Here is a 17,345-nt window from a genome sequence, read left to right on the forward strand (position 1 = left end):
AATGTCACAATATTGTAACAAAAAATTAAGCCAGTTGGTAAATTAGATATTTATTTCATCCAACACAAATTTTCAGATCAAACATAACATAATTGAATTCCCCTTGGAGGGGTTATGATGTTATCTGAAACAGACTCTTTTGTATTCAACAGATAATTGCAGAATAGTACAATTCCTATGCACCTGTACACTGTATGTAAGAAAACTTGAACTCTATCCATTCATAAAAATTACACAATCAAAATTTAGGTTCCTCTCTAAACTGCAGGAACATTCTTGACAAGGTGCTTTCCTGTATCTACCTCAGCTGGGAAGGCATGCAGCTTTCCACATACTTTCCATGTTCCATACTTGGTACTAGTCAAGGGACGTTCAAACACAACATAGTCTATGACTTGTTTAGGAAGCTTGTCACTCCCAGATATGTGCCTTCCATACCTATCTTTTACTGCCATGACCTAAGGGGAAAAAAGAGCAAAATTTCATTGATTGCCATTATGAAGCCAGGATAATGATCTATCATCACTCATAATTCCTAGTAAGAGCATTTCTGCAATGAGGAGTGACCAGGAGTGTATCTACATCTCCTCCTGGGTAAGATGACAGTCCATCATATCCCAAGGTACTTTTTTGGGTTTTAACCATTTCAACTCTCAAGGCTCATAAAGTAATTCAGTGTCTCCTCTCTCTTTACTGAGACAGAAGGATTTGTTCTTATATCAAAGACCACCCCTTTGCAGATAAGCTTTTCTGTTCTCACAACTTGTTTGCAAGATAACATTGGAATTGCAGGGAGAACCTAGCCCTTGGTTACTCATGGGGGTTGAAGAGGTAACCCTTTAACCCCTAAGAGTGACTACCATCTAATTTCTCCTTACAATTTTACCCCTGAAGCACAGATTAAGGTCATGAGAATAAAGGAAATGATCAGAAACTGAAGAAGCCTTTAATTGTTAAACAAATTCGATTTGTCAGCACCTTAGAAAATGTACAGAGAAAGGTATGGGGAATGTGCATACTGATGTTAAGTTGTAAAAGGTTGAACAACAAAATCTTACCTGTTTTGAATGAATTTTCACAGTAATTTGTGCAAACAAGTTATCTTTGGTCTGAACCTGGCCAACTCTTACATGTACAACCTGAGGCCTTGTTACAGCTGAAACGAAACGCCAGTGAAGATTCTTGTTTGGAGGAAAGAACTCATTGCTAAGTGCCTGAAACAAAGTCAAGATCGCTGTAAATCTGTAAATTTCTACAACAAATTAAAATAGGTGTACCAAGAGTTAACACTCCCCTTAACCCTTTAACCACTGTGAGTGATTGGTATCTAATTTCTCCCTACAGTATCACTACTGAATCAAACATTAAGGCCATGAGAATAAGGGAAAATGATCACTAACTAGTACAAGTAGCTTTTTATGGGTGAGCAAATTCTCTATGTCAGCATCATAAGAAATGTATGGAGAACAGCATGGATTATATGGATGCCTATGTTTAGCTATCTGTGCAATATTGCTCCCTGCTTTTCACCTGTTTGCGCTTAAGATTTCAACAAAATTTCTTCTCAGAGTCTACCAAATATTTCCCTTATTTTTTCATCCACTTTTAAAATAGTTGGTTTTTTATAACATCCTTACCCGGTATACTGAGTTGGTCACCACCTCCTGAAGATCTTTTTTGCTTTTTCTGCCAGAAGATATAAAAGAAACAAAAACGTACTCAGTGGATTGAAGCAGTAATAAGGGGAGGTAACTTTTGCACTTGTCGTAGGTTAACCCTCTCATGCCTACGACCTTTTGAGTAATGATTTTAGATATATGGAATTCATATATTTGCACTGTGGTGAAGAAACAAAATTAAGAGATCCTCGCAACTAAGAACACCACTGAACTAGTAGTTGAAAATAGGACCTGAAAAAAACTCAGGCCTGTACGGGATTTGATCCCATGACCTCTGCAATACCAGTGCAGCGCTCTACCGACTGAGCTAACAAGCCAACTGGGAGCTGGTCAATGTGTTGGGTCCAAATAAACCATCCAAGTGATGAATGATGATTTTAGATATATGAAATTCATATATTTGCACTGTGGTGAAGAAAAGAAATTAAGAGATCCTTGCAGCTGAGAAAACTACTGAACTAATAGTTGAAAATATCTCCTTGCTATATGCTGTACAATTCTTATGATGTTAGTGCAAATAATTTGGTTTTAGAGTAACTAATAATCCCCTTATTACCCTGAATACTAGTTTAAACCTTACAATTATTAGTTTGAATGTGAAATTTAAGACAGATTTTGCATTTCCTTCGCTGAACACTCACCTAGCAAGTGCTTCATTTGCTGCAATGTAAATTTCCTGAGCACTTGGGCCAAAGTCTGTTAATTTGAAGGGTTTTATATGTCTTCTAATGTACACAAGACTATCAAAAGAAAAATTTGTTACCATTAAAAAGTGCTCATTTTATTATTTCATAACAAAACATGTCCATGTGTACTTAAAGAAGCCCACTGAAGAGCGTTTTTGACAACAGAACAAAAACTATGAAAACTAACTCATTCTCTTAAAACCTAATAGTTATGCAATTTTCAAAGTGCGCCATGGCTTTCTTGTACATGCTATGCCTTATAATTTGCCCCCAGGAGTGACCAGCATATAATTTCTCTCTATGATATCACCCCTGAATCACACATTTAGGTAACATGGATGAAGGAAATAATCACCAATTAAAAAGGTTCTTGATTATTAAACAAATTCTCCTTATCAGCACCTTAGGAAATGTATAGAGGACAGTAAAGAGAATATGCACATTGATGTTAGGGTATAAAGGGTTAATGATGGTGCCTAAGCCATGTATCTCACTATCAGCAATATCATAATTGGCAAACTATCTATCACCTGTATATGGTCCAAAAACCATTCTTGAATGCATTCCATCTTTCTTTTATTCCCTTCAGCAAAAAAAGAAATCCAGTTAATAGACCTCTTTCAATATATAAATGGTACAAAAATGTTTTGCAAATCAATCATGGAATAATTCTGCCTGCAAAATGATCCCCACTTTTCCCACTAAAGCCACAAATAAGTTTTTTACAAGGACCAAAATATGATGACTTAATAGTTTCCTTTACAACAGAGCAATCCATTATCCCATTGATTACTATAATTATAATATATTTTTTAATTCATTGGGATCTTTTTGGGTTCAAAACCCTAAAAAAATTTGGATCATTTCAAGGTCTGTTTGGGTATTGTCCCAGGATTGGGGATGACTTCAGCGGTCAGGATCATTTTAATGGTTGAGCAGAATACATGAATGCAATGTGGGGGATGGAGGCAACATGAGAGGAAATAACCACACCCAAGAACTCAACACTTTGAATTGTCCTTGGCTCATACGCAGACATTTAGAATCACAAGTCCAGACTGTCTCTGAGGGCATATCACTGATTGTGTTGGCTGAACACTATAAAGTGTTAATAATAACATAAAACTATGACTTTTCTTTTATGTTCTTCTTACCCGTGGTGTAAAAAAGTAATATCTTCTTATTGGTAGGTAGTCACTGAATATCACTCCTGCAAATAAATAAAAGGCAGTTCAGTAATTTTCAACTACATTTGTTTCCCTATTTCTACCGAAGCACACTTAAACAATTTTGGAGCTTTAAACTTTTCATTCATTTAACCCTTTAACTCCCATGAGTGACCAAGACAGAATTTCTCCTTACAATATCAATACAGTGTCAACCAGACAAGTAATGAGAATAAAGAAAAATATTAATTGGGGGATTATTAGTTGATCCAATAACAAATTCTTGAAGCTAACATTACAAGAACTATATGGCAGACAGTAAGGAGAACTACTGATGAGATCTTGCAAGTTAAAGGGGTTGACAGAGGGCCACAAGGTTAAATAACGTAAAAATGGTAGTTGTAATCAAAATAACTATAATTATGTCACCTGGGCTTTCAATAAGATAGGGTCTATTCAAAGGTCTATTGACAGTCATTTTGTCAATATATTTCTGTCTGCTGCTGTTTGCTTCCTGCACCTTTTCCTTATGGCCCTTTCCATCATGAAATGGTGATTTTTTGCTGACCTTTGTTCTTGCTTGTATGACCAGAACTGAGGTAAACATTGATTCATGTACTTTGAAGATTGGTGCAAGACTGCATGTCTGTGAAAAGAACTATTACAATCCATTAGGAAAGCTTTTAGGCAAAAGAAACGAGCCAACTTTTCTTGCCATAAATAGTAAAAAGCTTAACTTCATTTATCCTCATTAATACAAAATTTGTTCAGATAATATAAGTTATTTCCATCAGTAAAAAAAATTACTAGGTGAGAGTAGAAGCCAGGGATGGTGTGGTAAGAGAAACTTGAGTTGTAACTATAGAATACAGGGCTGCCAATATCCACTTTGCCAGCAGTCTTCGCAGAATAAAGAATAACACAATATCAACTCGATCTTATAATTAAAAGAGATATAAATAAGTGGCCCTTTAATGTATAATTTTGCTGACTCCTCCATTGAAACTTCTGGATTCCCACTGTTTCTTGCGATGTTTTTGTTAGGGAGATACGTGACGTGGGGCGAGCTCAAACAAATTTGGGGTTGACGTGATTCGGGGGCGATAGTGACAAGGCAATGGGGCGATGTGACCTCTGAACTGTCAGTATAGACCAAAAATGTGGCGGGGAAATTACATCATCCAAATCCTCAATATTGGAGACATAGAAAAATCAGTTACTTGAAAACTATTAATAGGAAAACTGAGCTAGATTGTTAGATCATTCTTCAAAAAGGAGCGCAATCATGCTTATTTTTCCAAATGGGCCCGTTTCACTGAAGAAGAATCACGCTCTTATATTTTATAGAACTAAGCGACTAATACCACGATTCGAGACAGCTGATCAAACTTACTATCAACAAACCTTAACTCTGGAACAGGCGAGAATCCTTGTAGCCGCCATGTTGGTTGCTCCGCCACCAGGCCTTTACAACTCTGAGCGTGCCATTTGGCTCGTCCCAGGCGTCTCCTGCACGTCAAGGCTGAAACGGAAAGTCACAGATGACGTCCCATGTGGGATAAATTTAGCTACATTATTAAGATAAATATCCGTCACCGGAGATTTGAACGATCAGTTCTAACAGAAGCGAAGTGTTACGGCTATTTTAAATAACCCTTGTGATAAATTCTTACTAGTCAACGTTGCTCCGAGATTTGCGACGTAAACATTCCAATTTGTTAGGAAAATGGTTCTCTCTGCGATAACAAAAGCCCCAGAGGTGAGTGCAGGTATTGATTATGTAGCCGGGAGTTGCTCCTCCCTGAACGTGCAATTTTGCACGAGCCTATCACTTTGAAAGCATTTTAGCGATAAATATCGTTTAAGGAAAGTTTCTGCGGGTAGAATTTTTTTCATTATTTATTTCAATTTTGTTTCCATTTCATAAAAAAAAAACTAAAAATTGACGAAAACAGGAATCGATGTGAAAAGCTGCTTTTTCGCAAAGATATAATTTGTTACAGGAAAAAGAACGGAGGGAAAATGAAATCTTCGACGAAACCTGAAATAATGAATATTGTCAGTTTACGAGAAAACTTTCCAAACATAAAATTGAGAACATAGGCGAACGATCCATTCCTCCCCGAGAAACGGGCTTGGATTTAGGCCGGTTTCCATTTCAAAGCGGGTGGTAAAGCCAAGAGTTTTGAATAAGCAAGCAGTCTAATTTTAAACACTTTTAAAAACATCCAATGGCATGTCTGATTATTTCAGATGAGAGAAGATTGCGAAATTGACGTGACATTCCGCACGTTTCTTGTATCAGATTCCTGGAAACTGAGACATTTCACACAGAGGATCCCAACTTCCTTGTTAATATTGGCATCAACTAAAAAAATAACTTCTACAAAAAAATTCGGTCTTTACGTAGCTGTCATAGCAATATTCCTGTGTAGTCTCCGATAGCACTTTGGCTACTTTTTGCAGATACGGAATTATGTCGTGTTTTATATGTATTTTATGTAGCTCTGTGGATTGATGGTTTCATTTATCATTTCATTTTCGTCATTTTCTTTTCAGGTAATCCCACTCTTGGTGATTATGGGAACTGCGACTACTGGAGCTACGGCTTTTCTGATAAGACAAGCCACGAAAAACCCTGAGGCATGGTACGCGACTCTCATTTTTTTTTATATCCGAAACTGATCAATAGAGCACTTCCCAAGGTTTCGTCTGACGCTTGACGTGATGTATGGATTGCAACAGCTTTATTTTTCAATCATAACTGTTTTTTTTTCTTTTTGACAGCTGGGACAAGAAAAACAACCCCCATCCTTGGCTTAATATCAAACCAGATGAACAAGTGAAGGTGAACAAGCAGAATTCTTACAGTCTATTTTTATTTCAGTGGAAACGTCGGGAAAAAGTATTATCATAAAATTTACTTGCTTTAAATTAATGTCATGATAAAGATGAAACATCAAATCCTTGGTGAGTGATAACTGAGAGCCAAATTAAGAAATTAAAATTGTCCTGGATGATTTTCATCGGGAGAAAATGGAGTCGCGTTCTTTTGCTTTACAGCGCTGGTCTTATACTTACAGTCAAGAGAAAATCCATTATTTTCTCTCGCTATATTTCAATATATTTATTAATTCGTGTATTTTTTTCATCATTCAACCGACAGCTTTACAAACCTTCACATCCCTCAGCCGCTGATGGAAAACGCTGAGAACGTGGATTGTGATGGCGAAAACAATACAAAGGTCCGCGGAAAACTAATATAAGTTTAATGTTGCAAGAAAAATTCAACCGTCCAAATAATGTATTATATATTTAAATCATGATGATAATTTATATCAGGACCATAAATATTATTTATGGTAGGAACGTCCAAAAATATGCGAATGCAGCATGAAGATGCACGAGGGTCTCGATTGGGTCAGCTGTAAAACGGTTAAAAAATTTAGCCGTAAGGTGTAAATATTGACAAACTTCAACCATTAGTCTAGAGAAGAAAGTTCACCGTGAAAAAATAATTTTGAGTGACAACAATGGAAAGATACTAACCGTTAGCCGTGAATTGGCCAAAATTTTAACTGTTGGCCGTAAAAGCCGTCACTCCATTGAGACCCTCGTGTATGATCACTTTCAGAGAAAAAAACTGTATCCTGTCGATTCCTACTGGAAACACTATTTCGAGATCGTTAAAAACTTAAATGAATGATGTGTCCAGTATTGGGCGTGTACGCGTATGTAAATATATCAGACCTAAGGCGACTAAAGTTTTATTAAATATTTATTTGCATTCTATCTTGTGTAATTTTCAATTCTTTTACTGCGAAGTATTTAGATTTGAATGACAGATCAAAACAACTGAGAAGCATATTTTTCATTCGATTCAGTTAACCTGCATGAAAGAAGGGGCTCGTTAAAGTTCATGCGAGTACACGACACCCTTTCCAGACGCATTGTCCAAGAATGTACAAAGAGCAATTAACGCGAACCAGAACGAGAATTGAGATGTCACTAATCATAATTCCTCGAGACCTTGGAATTCACTAGGGATATCGATATATAGTATAGGAAAGGAAGTTATTGGAAGAAACTTTTCGGTAGGTCTAAAAGAACCTATGGCGATCTACAAATATCATCTGGTCATCAAAAAAAATATACATTTGCCCCATCAGGATAAGCACGCCTTAAGCTTGATGAAAAATTAGAAAAAAAGGACTTAACACTCGGTTAGAATTACAACAATGTTAGGTTCACGCCAATGTTTTTTTTTTCGATGCCCGACATCTCATTGGATATCCAAACATAGCTTCTATTTACACGGATCACACCTTTGTAATTTTAATGAAAAGATGTTGGATGTTTTTTTCTTTACGTGATTTTTAGCATGGCTCTGTTGGTGAAACTGAAAAATACAAAATGTCGATATTGGTTTTTGAAATCCATTATGTGAGCGGTGAATCATTTCCTTTGTTTCCAGAGGCAAATATGGTTGATATTCACGCAAACTACCCAGCTGCGTAGAATGAGTATAATTCCGGGTAGGACGTGTGACGTCACACATGTCATTTTCAGTTTATTTTGGTTATTTATAACCCCTTTCAGTTCAGAATACAGGTGAAGTGTTTCGGACCACTTTGGCAGCGTTCCCTGCAAATTATCGCCTCACTAAGCTTGCAAAAGCGTTTTAATTGTTCCCTTTGAAGATCTAAAATGGTCCTTGCTTTGCTCAGAAAATCACCAGAGGTAAGGCTGGTCGGTTTTTATCAATTTTCAAACCATACACATTTGCGATTATCAGGAAATGTCGTTCCGTGCAATTCTACACGTACAAGAGGTCTTTCAAATGCGCTTATCGATAAGAGAAAAAGATGGGCTCAGGGATCATGCGGAATTCTTCTTGACGCTAAAGGAATTGGTCTTGCATTTTTTTTGTGAAACTGGTGGAAGAAACAGCCACAACAGCAGCAGATTTTTTCGTCGCCACTGAAAATTTCGTAGTTTGCACTACGGGTGTGAATTCATTAATATGAAAATTTCATTCCACTGACAAAATGAATGTCGCGCAAAATGTTTCATTCGCAAAGCTTTACATCAAACAGATTTTAGTTCTTCCGCAGTCTCATCATATTCCAGTGTTAGTAAGAAAGTTACTGATTTAAGGAGGAAAATATTTTTTAAACGTTTAAAACCTTGCTGAAGATAATTAAAGAAAAAACTTTATGTAGATTATCTTCTTAAAGCTAGCCAGACGGCTGGGCTTTGACATTTCATTTGAATTTTAAAACAACACTGCTTGATTATGTGAAAACGCAAAAAGCAATAAATGACAGTTTTACGACACAGCAAACCATTCACCAATTCTTTTGCTGTAAACAATTCTGATGAGCAGAAATTCAGTAGAGCTTCGTTGCACGGAAAGGGGTCAGGACCTGCGATTTACATCAGAACTGCTATGTAGAACATAGCAGTTCTGATGTAAGATTATACTTTATGTAAGACGTACTAGGTCGATAGCCGAAAAGCAACAAAAAATGGAATTCGTGTCAATTTAACTTACGAAGGATTCTCTGTTGCCAAGTGGCAAAAATTTGTTTAGTTTATTCCTTATTCCTAACTTCCTCTTCGCAGCTGACACCTCTATTCGTGATTATTGGCGCTGGCTGTGCTGGAGCTGTGGCTTTTACGATCAGACAGGCAACGAAAAACCCTGAGGCAAGGTATGTTTTAACTAAGAAAATTAAATGAGAAAATTCGATTTATTATTGGGGCATGAAATGAAAAAGGTCCATTAAAAAGTACGAAAAAACCCATTTCAAAGGCAACCTTGTATCTAAGCAGAAGTGTTCTACGGATTAAAACCTCTTTCGAAAAAATTTCAAACGCTTTCACAGTTGTTTCCATTCCTCTAGAGGATTAGGATAGAACGAGTTGATTCTAATATGTTGTGCCCTTGGTTCACTTTTCTCTGACGGGGTAACATATTTAACGTCAATTAATGCAATAATTTGTAATTGTCGCAGAGCAATGTAATTTGATGCTTATTTTGTCTCCTTGCATGAGGTGACGCATGTAATTTGGGACTCCTGATCAAATATCTGAACAGGAAGAAAAAAATACAATTCTCTTAGTCATAAATAATTTTCCTCCTTCAGCTCACGTACTTAATGTCTTCTTCGTCCAACTCACGACCGCACTGATCAATTTAAGTCTGAACATCAACTGAACAATTCTGTTTTCTCCAATGGTCTGCTTCTTAATTTGACTGACTGCATTATCATGCTAACTCAAAAGCAAAGATTATCTCTATGACAGTTAATTGTGACTCAATATGACTTAATCGTCACTCCAGTTGTCACGGACTTGTCTTGACTTTAATACTGAAGAGATTGAAGAGTCCAAAGGGATCTTGAAAGCGAAATTCGCTTGAAGTCTACAGTTTACCCCTCTTTTTGTCCTGATCGATCTCAGAGATCAAACTTCGTCGTACATGAGTGCAGATTGATTACTCTTTCATCTGTGGCATGTCACACGGCGTTTTGTTTTGACAGTCATTGTACACCTTCTCACTTGACTTCTTGATCGCTGATCAACTTGTGATTTACGGATGATGTAATTTTTCTTTTCTTCCTAAGATTCTAAACAAAATTTTTTTTCACTTAACTTCCTTATGATTTTGCAAAAGCAAAAACGAGTATTTTTTGTCAATCGAAGAAATGCCACATCGCCACATATTTACATAAAGCTTAGTCTGTAATAAGTGTCTAATGAAATATTACTGAGGAATTGGGAAGATAGTTTTTTTTTCCTAGATTCTTTCATTCCTTTCGAATATTATATAACAAAAGAGAGCAAGTTTTCTATCGTGAGGGGTGCAGAACCTGTTAATTGCCCATCACGCTACTTCTGTGAAATTTTTCGATATTTTCTCATGTCAGTCTACACGATAAGTTCCAAAATGATCTTTAGCTTTCAAACGGGAGCGTTACTTTGCAGGAGCTACGCGCAAATGGTGAATTCGCTGGCAGGAGGGAAAAATTGTATTGTCCAAATAAGAGGGGAGTAAGACATGAGAGTGGGTATAGGAAAGATCGACCTTGTAAGAGACGGTTTATATTGATGCAATTTGTAGGCAAAATTACCTCACTTCATGTAACAAACACCTCAGACCTGAATGCGCAACTCGGGTAACCAAATGTGTTTCAAGTTATTCTTGCAGGATAACCTGCGATCGGGTGTTTTTCTCCGTAACCAGCAGCGTCTAATTTGTCGGCGTTCTCGCTGTTGCGTTTTGCATTCACACCGAAAAAGAAATGCATGTTTGAATATGTGTGTATTACCTTGCCTTTCCGATCTTCTCTCTGAACTAGCTTGGTGTCTTTTCTTTACAGCTGGGACAAGAAGAATAACCCTCATCCTTGGCTCAATGTCAAGCATGATGAACAACTCAAGGTGAGCATTTACAGTAGTTTTACAATTTCCCATCTCGACAAAGTGTTTCTCAATTCTTAGAAAATGCCCTAAATGAGGAATCACAAAAATTTACAGAACCATATCATCAATTAAAATTTTTTTTTCAATTCTGCAGCTGAAACAAACATTTTAATTTTTCCAACAGCTTTACAGTCATACAGATTACTCAAAGCTTCAAAAAGCCCGACCAGATGCGGAAGTGTAATGAGCCTTGGAGTGTATGGAAAAGATTACCAGGGAGTCAGAATAAGGCCCACTGGGTTTGCATATGATAAGAGCTCTTATAGTAAATTATCACATGATATTAGATACTTAACACCTAGCAAACACATGGTAGCTTCAAGAGATGTACTTTTCGTTATAGATCTTAAGATGTTATTTTTCTTTGAACTGTTCTAACCAATCTACAAAAACATTAGCATTTCAAATGAAATTCAAATATTGACATGACAAACATGGTTTGAAAGTCTTTAATCTGTATAAGCCCTTGCTCTTGGCTGAACTTTGAAAATAAATTTTTCATTTTGACGAAACATAGTTCTGTTAAATTTCCATTAAAAAATTGTGTGTTCCCATTAATGTTTAGACAAACACAACATATTCAATTTTACCTCCACAAGAAAACTCGTCAAATCCTTTTTTAAGTTCCTATATTGGTATCAGTACTGTGCTTGTTTCATTAAATATGCTTAACAAAAACTTTTAGATAAAAGTAAAAGACTAAAAACGTAAAGGTCTCCACCTTTGGAGAGTGCTCTCACATTTGAGGTGACAGGAAAAAAGGGAAAGTCTTCTGTGTTTGAAGTTTTTGACTGATAATTCATTGGACGAGTCTTGCCATTATAATTACTGAGTCCCTTCCTAAGGAGTTCCTTTCAACTGACGTTCTGCACACGAGTGGTATGCAGTAATCATGAACCAGAAACATACGTGAACACTTCATACTATTGTAGTTATAAGTCAGTTTGCACATTATGGTAGAACTCGACAATGAGATCTGTTACGTTATAAGCCATTTTGAACAACGTGCTCCGTGTGCAATACGCCTGCGTATTTAGTGGCCTTTTGGGGCGCTCTACATCTGAAAAAAAGGGCGGTGTTGCTGCGACGCTTTTTTCAAATTGCCAATTTTTTCGTCCTAAGCCTGGCACAGCTTCACCGGCGCTCGATTATCGCTTTTAAGTGCACAGAAAACCGCTAACTACGCAGGCACGTGCATGGCTACAGTACTGCTACTTAGATTTAAGCTCGCTTCATCATTCTATGCCATAGTTCTGTTGCCTGTGCAGACTGGCCAAGTTGATTTCTCTATATATATTTAAGGTAAAATAGTCCATGCCTTTTCTGAAAACATGTCGTGATTGCACTTCAGAATTTTAAGAAGAAAATAAAGCTAAATAAAAATACTTTATGTATATTTTCCTTGATTGCAGCATTGATAGTCTAGATTTTCTCAGTCTCTTTATTTGTTAATGTAGCTGAAGACTGTTCCCCTAAGAATTTCGCCGTATTGTGCTCCGTAACTGTGACGCAATATTTTGCTTAGCCACCAAGCCTTTAAGGGTCCGGTTTCGTGCGAACGCCATCTTGGAAGAGCCTAAGCGAACCTAGCTTTAACATCGTTTTTCTACTGTTTCGACCAAGTAACGGCTAAAATGGTTTTTACTTATCTAAGAAAACACCCCGAGGTATGATTATGGTTTTACGCTGGACTAAGTTATCCTAAAGTATTGGCTGGGTGTTTGTTTGATTGGGGTTAGTGTAAGGTTCATGTAGCTTCTAGAGTTGAGTTAATTTTAGAATGTGCGTATCGATACGTAGTTGAGCTTTCCTCTGTATTTGTGCGATTCCTTCGTCACTTTGATCTTTCAAATAATGAACTACCGTTTTTTGTTAAAGAAACCTTTCAGGTCGTCATAAAAAAAGATATAAAAGCAATGCTAAGATTATTGTATTGTAATTAATATTGACAGTGACGTATTATGTATTGTGCTTATTTACTTGAGAAAGATCATGGGTAAAACTACTGAAACAAATGCAGAATCGTACCTCTGAAAAACGGAGGTAGATTGAGAATTCAAAAATGAGATATATATATATTTTATTTTATTTTTTTTTTCAAATTAAGAAATGTTTTATGGTAAGGAAATGTAATGGTTTAAAAAATGTGATGGAGTGGTGAACGTTTCTTATTTTATCTTTACCTTGAGCTCTGTGGATGGTAAGCTTTATCTTTTGGGGTTAGGGATATAGTCTGAAACAGCTAAAAACAATCAGGAACTAAAGGACACTTAAAAAATGGCTGTAAAACATTTTATCCCTGCAGATTTCATTTTTCAAAGGGTACCAAACGAAAATTGAGGATTTTTAACCCTTTAACTCCCAGAAGAGATTAATATTTACCTTCTCCCTGTAATATCCTTACATTATCCAGCAAACAGGTGATGAGAATACTCATACTAGCAAGTAGAAGTTGTTAAATTGCTTTTACAGCAAATTCTTTTCACTTATTTAAAAGGAAATGTATAGCAGCTGGAGGGGAGAGTTAACAATCAGATCAGTTATGTCCCTGGGCTAGAGTCCCTTTTGTCTTGGGTTGAAAATTAGCCATTGCAGTGTCTCTGTCATTTATCACTTTATCTTTTAATTTTTTTCAGTTGGTTCCACTCTTTGTTGTGGTTGGCGCTGGTTGTGTTGGAGCTGGTTATTACTTAATGCGACTGGCTCTTAAAAACCCAGATGCAACGTATGTACATGAAAGATTAATAGACTTATAAACAAGTGATTTAGGTAATACCTTTGCACTGAAGGTAATCTTCCCCTACAAATGTGATCCTTGAGGCTTTAAGTTAATATATGATTGATAAGATAACTTGAATTCTTGCCCAAGACACCTGTCTGATGAGTCTATATTTGCTGTAAAAAAGAGATTAGCTTTATCCCCTTGTCTAGACCATCACTACTTTATAACCTTTTGTATCCAAGCTCAAAGCTCTGTTATTTTCATGTATTACTTTACCAGCAGAGATTTCTTTAACCCTTTAAACTCTTAGAGTGACCAGCATCTAATCTCTAATAAAAATAATACTGCTCAATCAATCATTAAGATCATGAGGATAAAGGAAATGATTGCCAACCTGAGAAGCTTTGATTGTTAGACAAATTCTCCTCGAAAGCACCCAAGAAAATGTATAGAGAAGAGTATGGAGAGAATGGATACTGATGTTAGGGTGTAAATAGTTAAGTTAGAAATATAACTGAAACAAGTTCCAAATTTTCTTTTCGCAACTCATGATATGACCTTTTCAGCTTTTGAAAGTGTTGGATGTGTTTAGTGAGAAGTCTCCCCACAGAAAAAATTTGTGTTAATAGGCAGATTTTTCAAAAGTTGTCTGTTAACAGAATTGTCTTTAAGTTGAATGTGACCAAAGGCGTTTCACAATGTCTCAAAGCATGATAAATTTCTCAATACTTTGGACCTGAATTCCTACCTTAACCTAGTTTAGAAAGTCTTTCTGTGAGTCTGTTAGTGTTGACCTTTTTCACATTTTAGTATTATTATATTTTGAACTTGTTGTGTGGTTTACATGGTAGCTGGGACAGGAAGAACAATCCATATCCATGGCAAAAGATAAAGCATGACCAATGCTTGAAGGTTTGTTTGTTTGTTTTTTTTTGTGGTGTATTTTTTCCACTTAGAGATAGTTTTTTTACAAAGCACAAATAAACCCCAATTACATTCAAGGCAAAAATAATCTGGTTACCTTACCTTGTATTATTTTTATTTTTGTAGTTTTACACCCATACTGACTACAGCAAGCTGGAAAATAAGAGACCAAACATTGATTGAAGGATAAGTGGTATCAATTGACTGACAGCACTAGTACCACTGCTGATGATTTGCAGCTTGCCTATCTTACTCATAAATGTGGATACTTGATAAACATTACTGTATTGTTTGTGTTGTTGCATGGTTATTCTTTCAATAAAATGGCTTCTTTCTTTAATGAGTACACAGAAAATTCTGTTGGATTATGGTAACTCATGAAACAGTCCAAAATTGTTTTCAGGAGTAAAGTCCTCAAAAAAAGAATGGACAGAAAAACACACATGGGTTATGCAAAAGGAATTATATGACAAGCTGGGTTTACAATAAGCTGAATCTTATACAAACATTTTGATTTATGCCTATGATCGATTGTAGGAAAAATGCATAGATGCCATCACCATCAACAACATTTTGCTTTTTTAACCAATAGATTCCATGTTGATGTGGGTCTGTACAGTAAGAGATTGCAGAAGATGTCAAAATGTGTTAAAAACATCAGTGACACACTTGGCTTTGCCTTAAGTGCCTTGTTTTTGTTCTCACCACATTTTAGCATTATTTGTGATCTATTACTGACAGATTGACTTTGTGGGTTGGTGTATATGAAAGTAACAAGGCAAATTATGATTAAACTTAACCATCATAAACAACAACCTTTAGAAAAATCCAAGAAATAATTTTATTTGCAAAACTGTGCCACGGTATGGGAAAGTCCCTTTTAGCTTCAACTGCTAATAGCCTATCTACACAAGTTACCCGAACCTTCTGTTGTATTTATCATGGGAGGAAAAATTAACCCCATATCCTCCCAATGGCTCTGTCTTGAAACATGGGTAGCTCCTTGCATCCTTGCAACTTTTCCTTGGAAACGTTTTGATTGAGAAGAAATTCAGACAATGAAAGATGGAAAAAGGAAGAAAAAATAGAAACAAGGATCTAAAAGAAAGATTGGTTATCCTGAGTTTTAATTGATTCAAAATTCTGATTTACATGTACATTTATTTTGTGTGTATGTCTAAAATACGGGTTGAAATGCATGCCTTTAGTTAAAAAGATATGAAGGTTTGTGGGTTGGATGCAAATGCTCTAAAATTTCAACTTTCCATCAGAGAAATCACAGGCTTATATAAACACAATGGACATGTTATGAAGAAGCTTTTTCCTTGAAGAAAATTTTCGGTTGTGTCCTCATGTACCAGTACACAAAGGAACGAAACATTAACGAACTGCAACACAACTCCATGTATGGATATGAAAACAATAGGAATTCCCCCGTGTACTGGTAAATTTTCAGTCACTGTGATAAATATTTTTATTTGTATAGTTATATATCAGAGAAATCCTAGGCTTATGTAAACACAAAAGACATGTTATGGAGAAGCTTTTTCCTTAAAGAAAATTTTCAGCCACTCTGATAAATATTTTTGTATAGTGATAAAAACAAACCAGTTTAAAGAAAACTGCAAACCAGGAAAAAATTTTGAACCATAACTGAAAACTTCATCTATTTATACAACCTGGGAGAAAAAGTCCCAATTGGCAGGGTACACCTCTCGTCAAAGTTAGAGGAGACAAGAGGCAGTGTGGGTATATCTTTACAAGTGCAAATGTTTGGAAGCCTCCTTAAAGCTCAAGCCACTTAATTCCCCCTTGTGCTTCAGTAGATACTTCTTGACCTTGGAACCAGAAGTCCGAGCGTACTGTCTTAGGGCCCATCCAATTGCCTTTCGGATGAAAAATTCTTCCTCGGCTGCCCTTAGATTGCAGAAGCGGAACAGCATCTCCTCGTCGGTTTCCTCTTTGTAAGAAAGCTGATGAAGTATGGCGGTTCTTCTGAGCCACATGTTTTCATGATTAATCCATTCTTCCATGATAACTTTTCCTAAATCTCGATGTTGCTTTACGAGTTGCCCAACCATCTTAGACGCTAGCGCATCGACAGTGTCCCACCAAGATTTGTTCGTGATCAAATCTTTCATGCACTGGATGTTCTCTTCAAAGTCTGTGGAAGATTCTAAGTGCTTCTCGAGATAATCGATTGCAAAGTACTGGAATTCTCGCTCTGGTTTTGTCCATAAAAGCCGCACGAAGTCTCTCGTGTCACCTGAGTTCAATTTTTCTTTCAATAATTCCTTACAAACGCTCTTCCTTACAGGGCTGCTGAGACCAAAAAACTCGAACTTATCCCTCAGGTATTTCTTCATGGGTTGACTTTTCTTGTGATCTGCATTCTTGTGCAGTTCGCGAGCTACTTTCTCTACCAAGGTTTTCACCTCGTTTCCCGCTGTTTGATCGACATCTTCAACTTTCCCTCGCTTTTTCAACGATCCGGTTTTAGATGAAGCTCTTCTTTTACTCATTGCAATGAAGTTATGTCTATGAAAAGTTGCAAATAAACACAAGTCAATTACCTTACGAAGTTCGTATCTCGCAAAACAGATACTTTTGTGCATTTCATTACTTATACCACCCTTTCGAAAAAGTCACGATAGTCGGTGTGTCAGTCACGCAATTACTC

General features: G+C 36.5%; 5 protein-coding genes and 1 non-coding gene across 9 annotated transcripts; 3 read left to right on the forward strand and 3 right to left on the reverse strand.

Moving 5' to 3' along the window:
* Window positions 1-37: 37 nt before the first annotated feature.
* LOC113672437 (large ribosomal subunit protein mL45) lies at window positions 38-5,150 on the reverse strand. Of its 3 annotated transcripts, none has more exons than XM_027188716.2 (8): window positions 4,936-5,150; window positions 3,961-4,177; window positions 3,520-3,575; window positions 2,896-2,948; window positions 2,321-2,419; window positions 1,638-1,686; window positions 1,059-1,214; window positions 38-458 (listed from the first exon to the last, which is right to left on the reverse strand). In XM_027188716.2, the coding sequence occupies exons 1-8, from the start codon at window positions 4,972-4,974 to the stop codon at window positions 258-260; spliced, it is 870 nt and encodes a 289-aa protein (XP_027044517.2). In that variant the 5' UTR covers window positions 4,975-5,150; the 3' UTR covers window positions 38-257. The 3 variants fall into 3 exon arrangements, with proteins under 3 accessions (XP_027044517.2, XP_089037418.1, XP_089037416.1); XM_089181292.1 differs by having other exon boundaries at window positions 4,925-4,994; XM_089181290.1 differs by lacking the exon at window positions 4,936-5,150 and adding an exon at window positions 4,339-4,573.
* Trnat-ggu (transfer RNA threonine (anticodon GGU)) lies at window positions 1,924-1,996 on the reverse strand. Its single transcript has one exon. It is a non-coding gene; the product is annotated as a tRNA-Thr (tRNA).
* LOC113672438 (cytochrome c oxidase subunit FA4) lies at window positions 5,145-7,323 on the forward strand. Of its 2 annotated transcripts, none has more exons than XR_016179488.1 (4): window positions 5,145-5,290; window positions 6,091-6,179; window positions 6,319-6,501; window positions 6,698-7,323. XR_016179488.1 is itself a non-coding variant. In XM_027188717.2 (4 exons), exons 1-4 carry the CDS (start codon window positions 5,258-5,260, stop codon window positions 6,740-6,742), a joined length of 228 nt encoding a protein of 75 aa, XP_027044518.2. In that variant the 5' UTR covers window positions 5,145-5,257; the 3' UTR covers window positions 6,743-7,323. The 2 variants fall into 2 exon arrangements, 1 of the variants encoding a protein (XP_027044518.2); XM_027188717.2 differs by having other exon boundaries at window positions 6,319-6,379.
* Window positions 7,324-8,134: 811 nt separating this feature from the next.
* On the forward strand, window positions 8,135-12,415 carry LOC113672439 (cytochrome c oxidase subunit FA4). The gene is made up of 4 exons (XM_027188718.2): window positions 8,135-8,271; window positions 9,157-9,245; window positions 10,917-10,977; window positions 11,144-12,415. Exons 1-4 carry the CDS (start codon window positions 8,239-8,241, stop codon window positions 11,201-11,203), a joined length of 243 nt encoding a protein of 80 aa, XP_027044519.1. The 5' UTR covers window positions 8,135-8,238; the 3' UTR covers window positions 11,204-12,415.
* Window positions 12,416-12,559: 144 nt separating this feature from the next.
* Window positions 12,560-15,005, forward strand: LOC113672441 (cytochrome c oxidase subunit FA4). The gene is made up of 4 exons (XM_027188719.2): window positions 12,560-12,686; window positions 13,656-13,744; window positions 14,593-14,653; window positions 14,792-15,005. Exons 1-4 carry the CDS (start codon window positions 12,654-12,656, stop codon window positions 14,846-14,848), a joined length of 240 nt encoding a protein of 79 aa, XP_027044520.2. The 5' UTR covers window positions 12,560-12,653; the 3' UTR covers window positions 14,849-15,005.
* Window positions 15,006-15,482: 477 nt separating this feature from the next.
* LOC113672405 (uncharacterized) lies at window positions 15,483-17,335 on the reverse strand. Its single transcript, XM_027188686.2, has one exon. The coding sequence runs from the start codon at window positions 17,278-17,280 to the stop codon at window positions 16,423-16,425; it is 858 nt and encodes a 285-aa protein (XP_027044487.2). The 5' UTR covers window positions 17,281-17,335; the 3' UTR covers window positions 15,483-16,422.
* Between the last annotated feature and the right edge of the window lie 10 nt (window positions 17,336-17,345).

Source organism: Pocillopora damicornis, chromosome 9 (genome assembly GCF_964200805.1).
Source record: "Pocillopora damicornis chromosome 9, jaPocDami1.2, whole genome shotgun sequence".
Lineage (NCBI taxonomy): Eukaryota > Metazoa > Cnidaria > Anthozoa > Scleractinia > Pocilloporidae > Pocillopora > Pocillopora damicornis.

Coding starts and splice junctions, on each gene's coding strand:
- LOC113672437 (XM_027188716.2), bottom strand. CDS start 4,974: ATGGCGGCTACAAGGATTCTCGCCTGTTCCAGAGTTAAG. Junction 1,687..2,320: donor GCAAATGAAGCACTTGCTAG/GTGAGTGTTCAG, acceptor ATCTTCTGGCAG/AAAAAGCAAAAAAGATCTTC. Junction 1,215..1,637: donor TGACCAACTCAGTATACCGG/GTAAGGATGTTA, acceptor ACTTTGTTTCAG/GCACTTAGCAATGAGTTCTT.
- LOC113672438 (XM_027188717.2), top strand. CDS start 5,258: ATGGTTCTCTCTGCGATAACAAAAGCCCCAGAG. Junction 5,291..6,090: donor CGATAACAAAAGCCCCAGAG/GTGAGTGCAGGT, acceptor TTTTCTTTTCAG/GTAATCCCACTCTTGGTGAT. Junction 6,180..6,318: donor ACGAAAAACCCTGAGGCATG/GTACGCGACTCT, acceptor TCTTTTTGACAG/CTGGGACAAGAAAAACAACC.
- LOC113672439 (XM_027188718.2), top strand. CDS start 8,239: ATGGTCCTTGCTTTGCTCAGAAAATCACCAGAG. Junction 9,246..10,916: donor ACGAAAAACCCTGAGGCAAG/GTATGTTTTAAC, acceptor TTTTCTTTACAG/CTGGGACAAGAAGAATAACC. Junction 10,978..11,143: donor AGCATGATGAACAACTCAAG/GTGAGCATTTAC, acceptor TTTTTCCAACAG/CTTTACAGTCATACAGATTA.
- LOC113672441 (XM_027188719.2), top strand. CDS start 12,654: ATGGTTTTTACTTATCTAAGAAAACACCCCGAG. Junction 12,687..13,655: donor ATCTAAGAAAACACCCCGAG/GTATGATTATGG, acceptor AATTTTTTTCAG/TTGGTTCCACTCTTTGTTGT. Junction 14,654..14,791: donor AGCATGACCAATGCTTGAAG/GTTTGTTTGTTT, acceptor TTATTTTTGTAG/TTTTACACCCATACTGACTA.
- LOC113672405 (XM_027188686.2), bottom strand. CDS start 17,280: ATGCACAAAAGTATCTGTTTTGCGAGATACGAACTTCGTAAGGTAATT.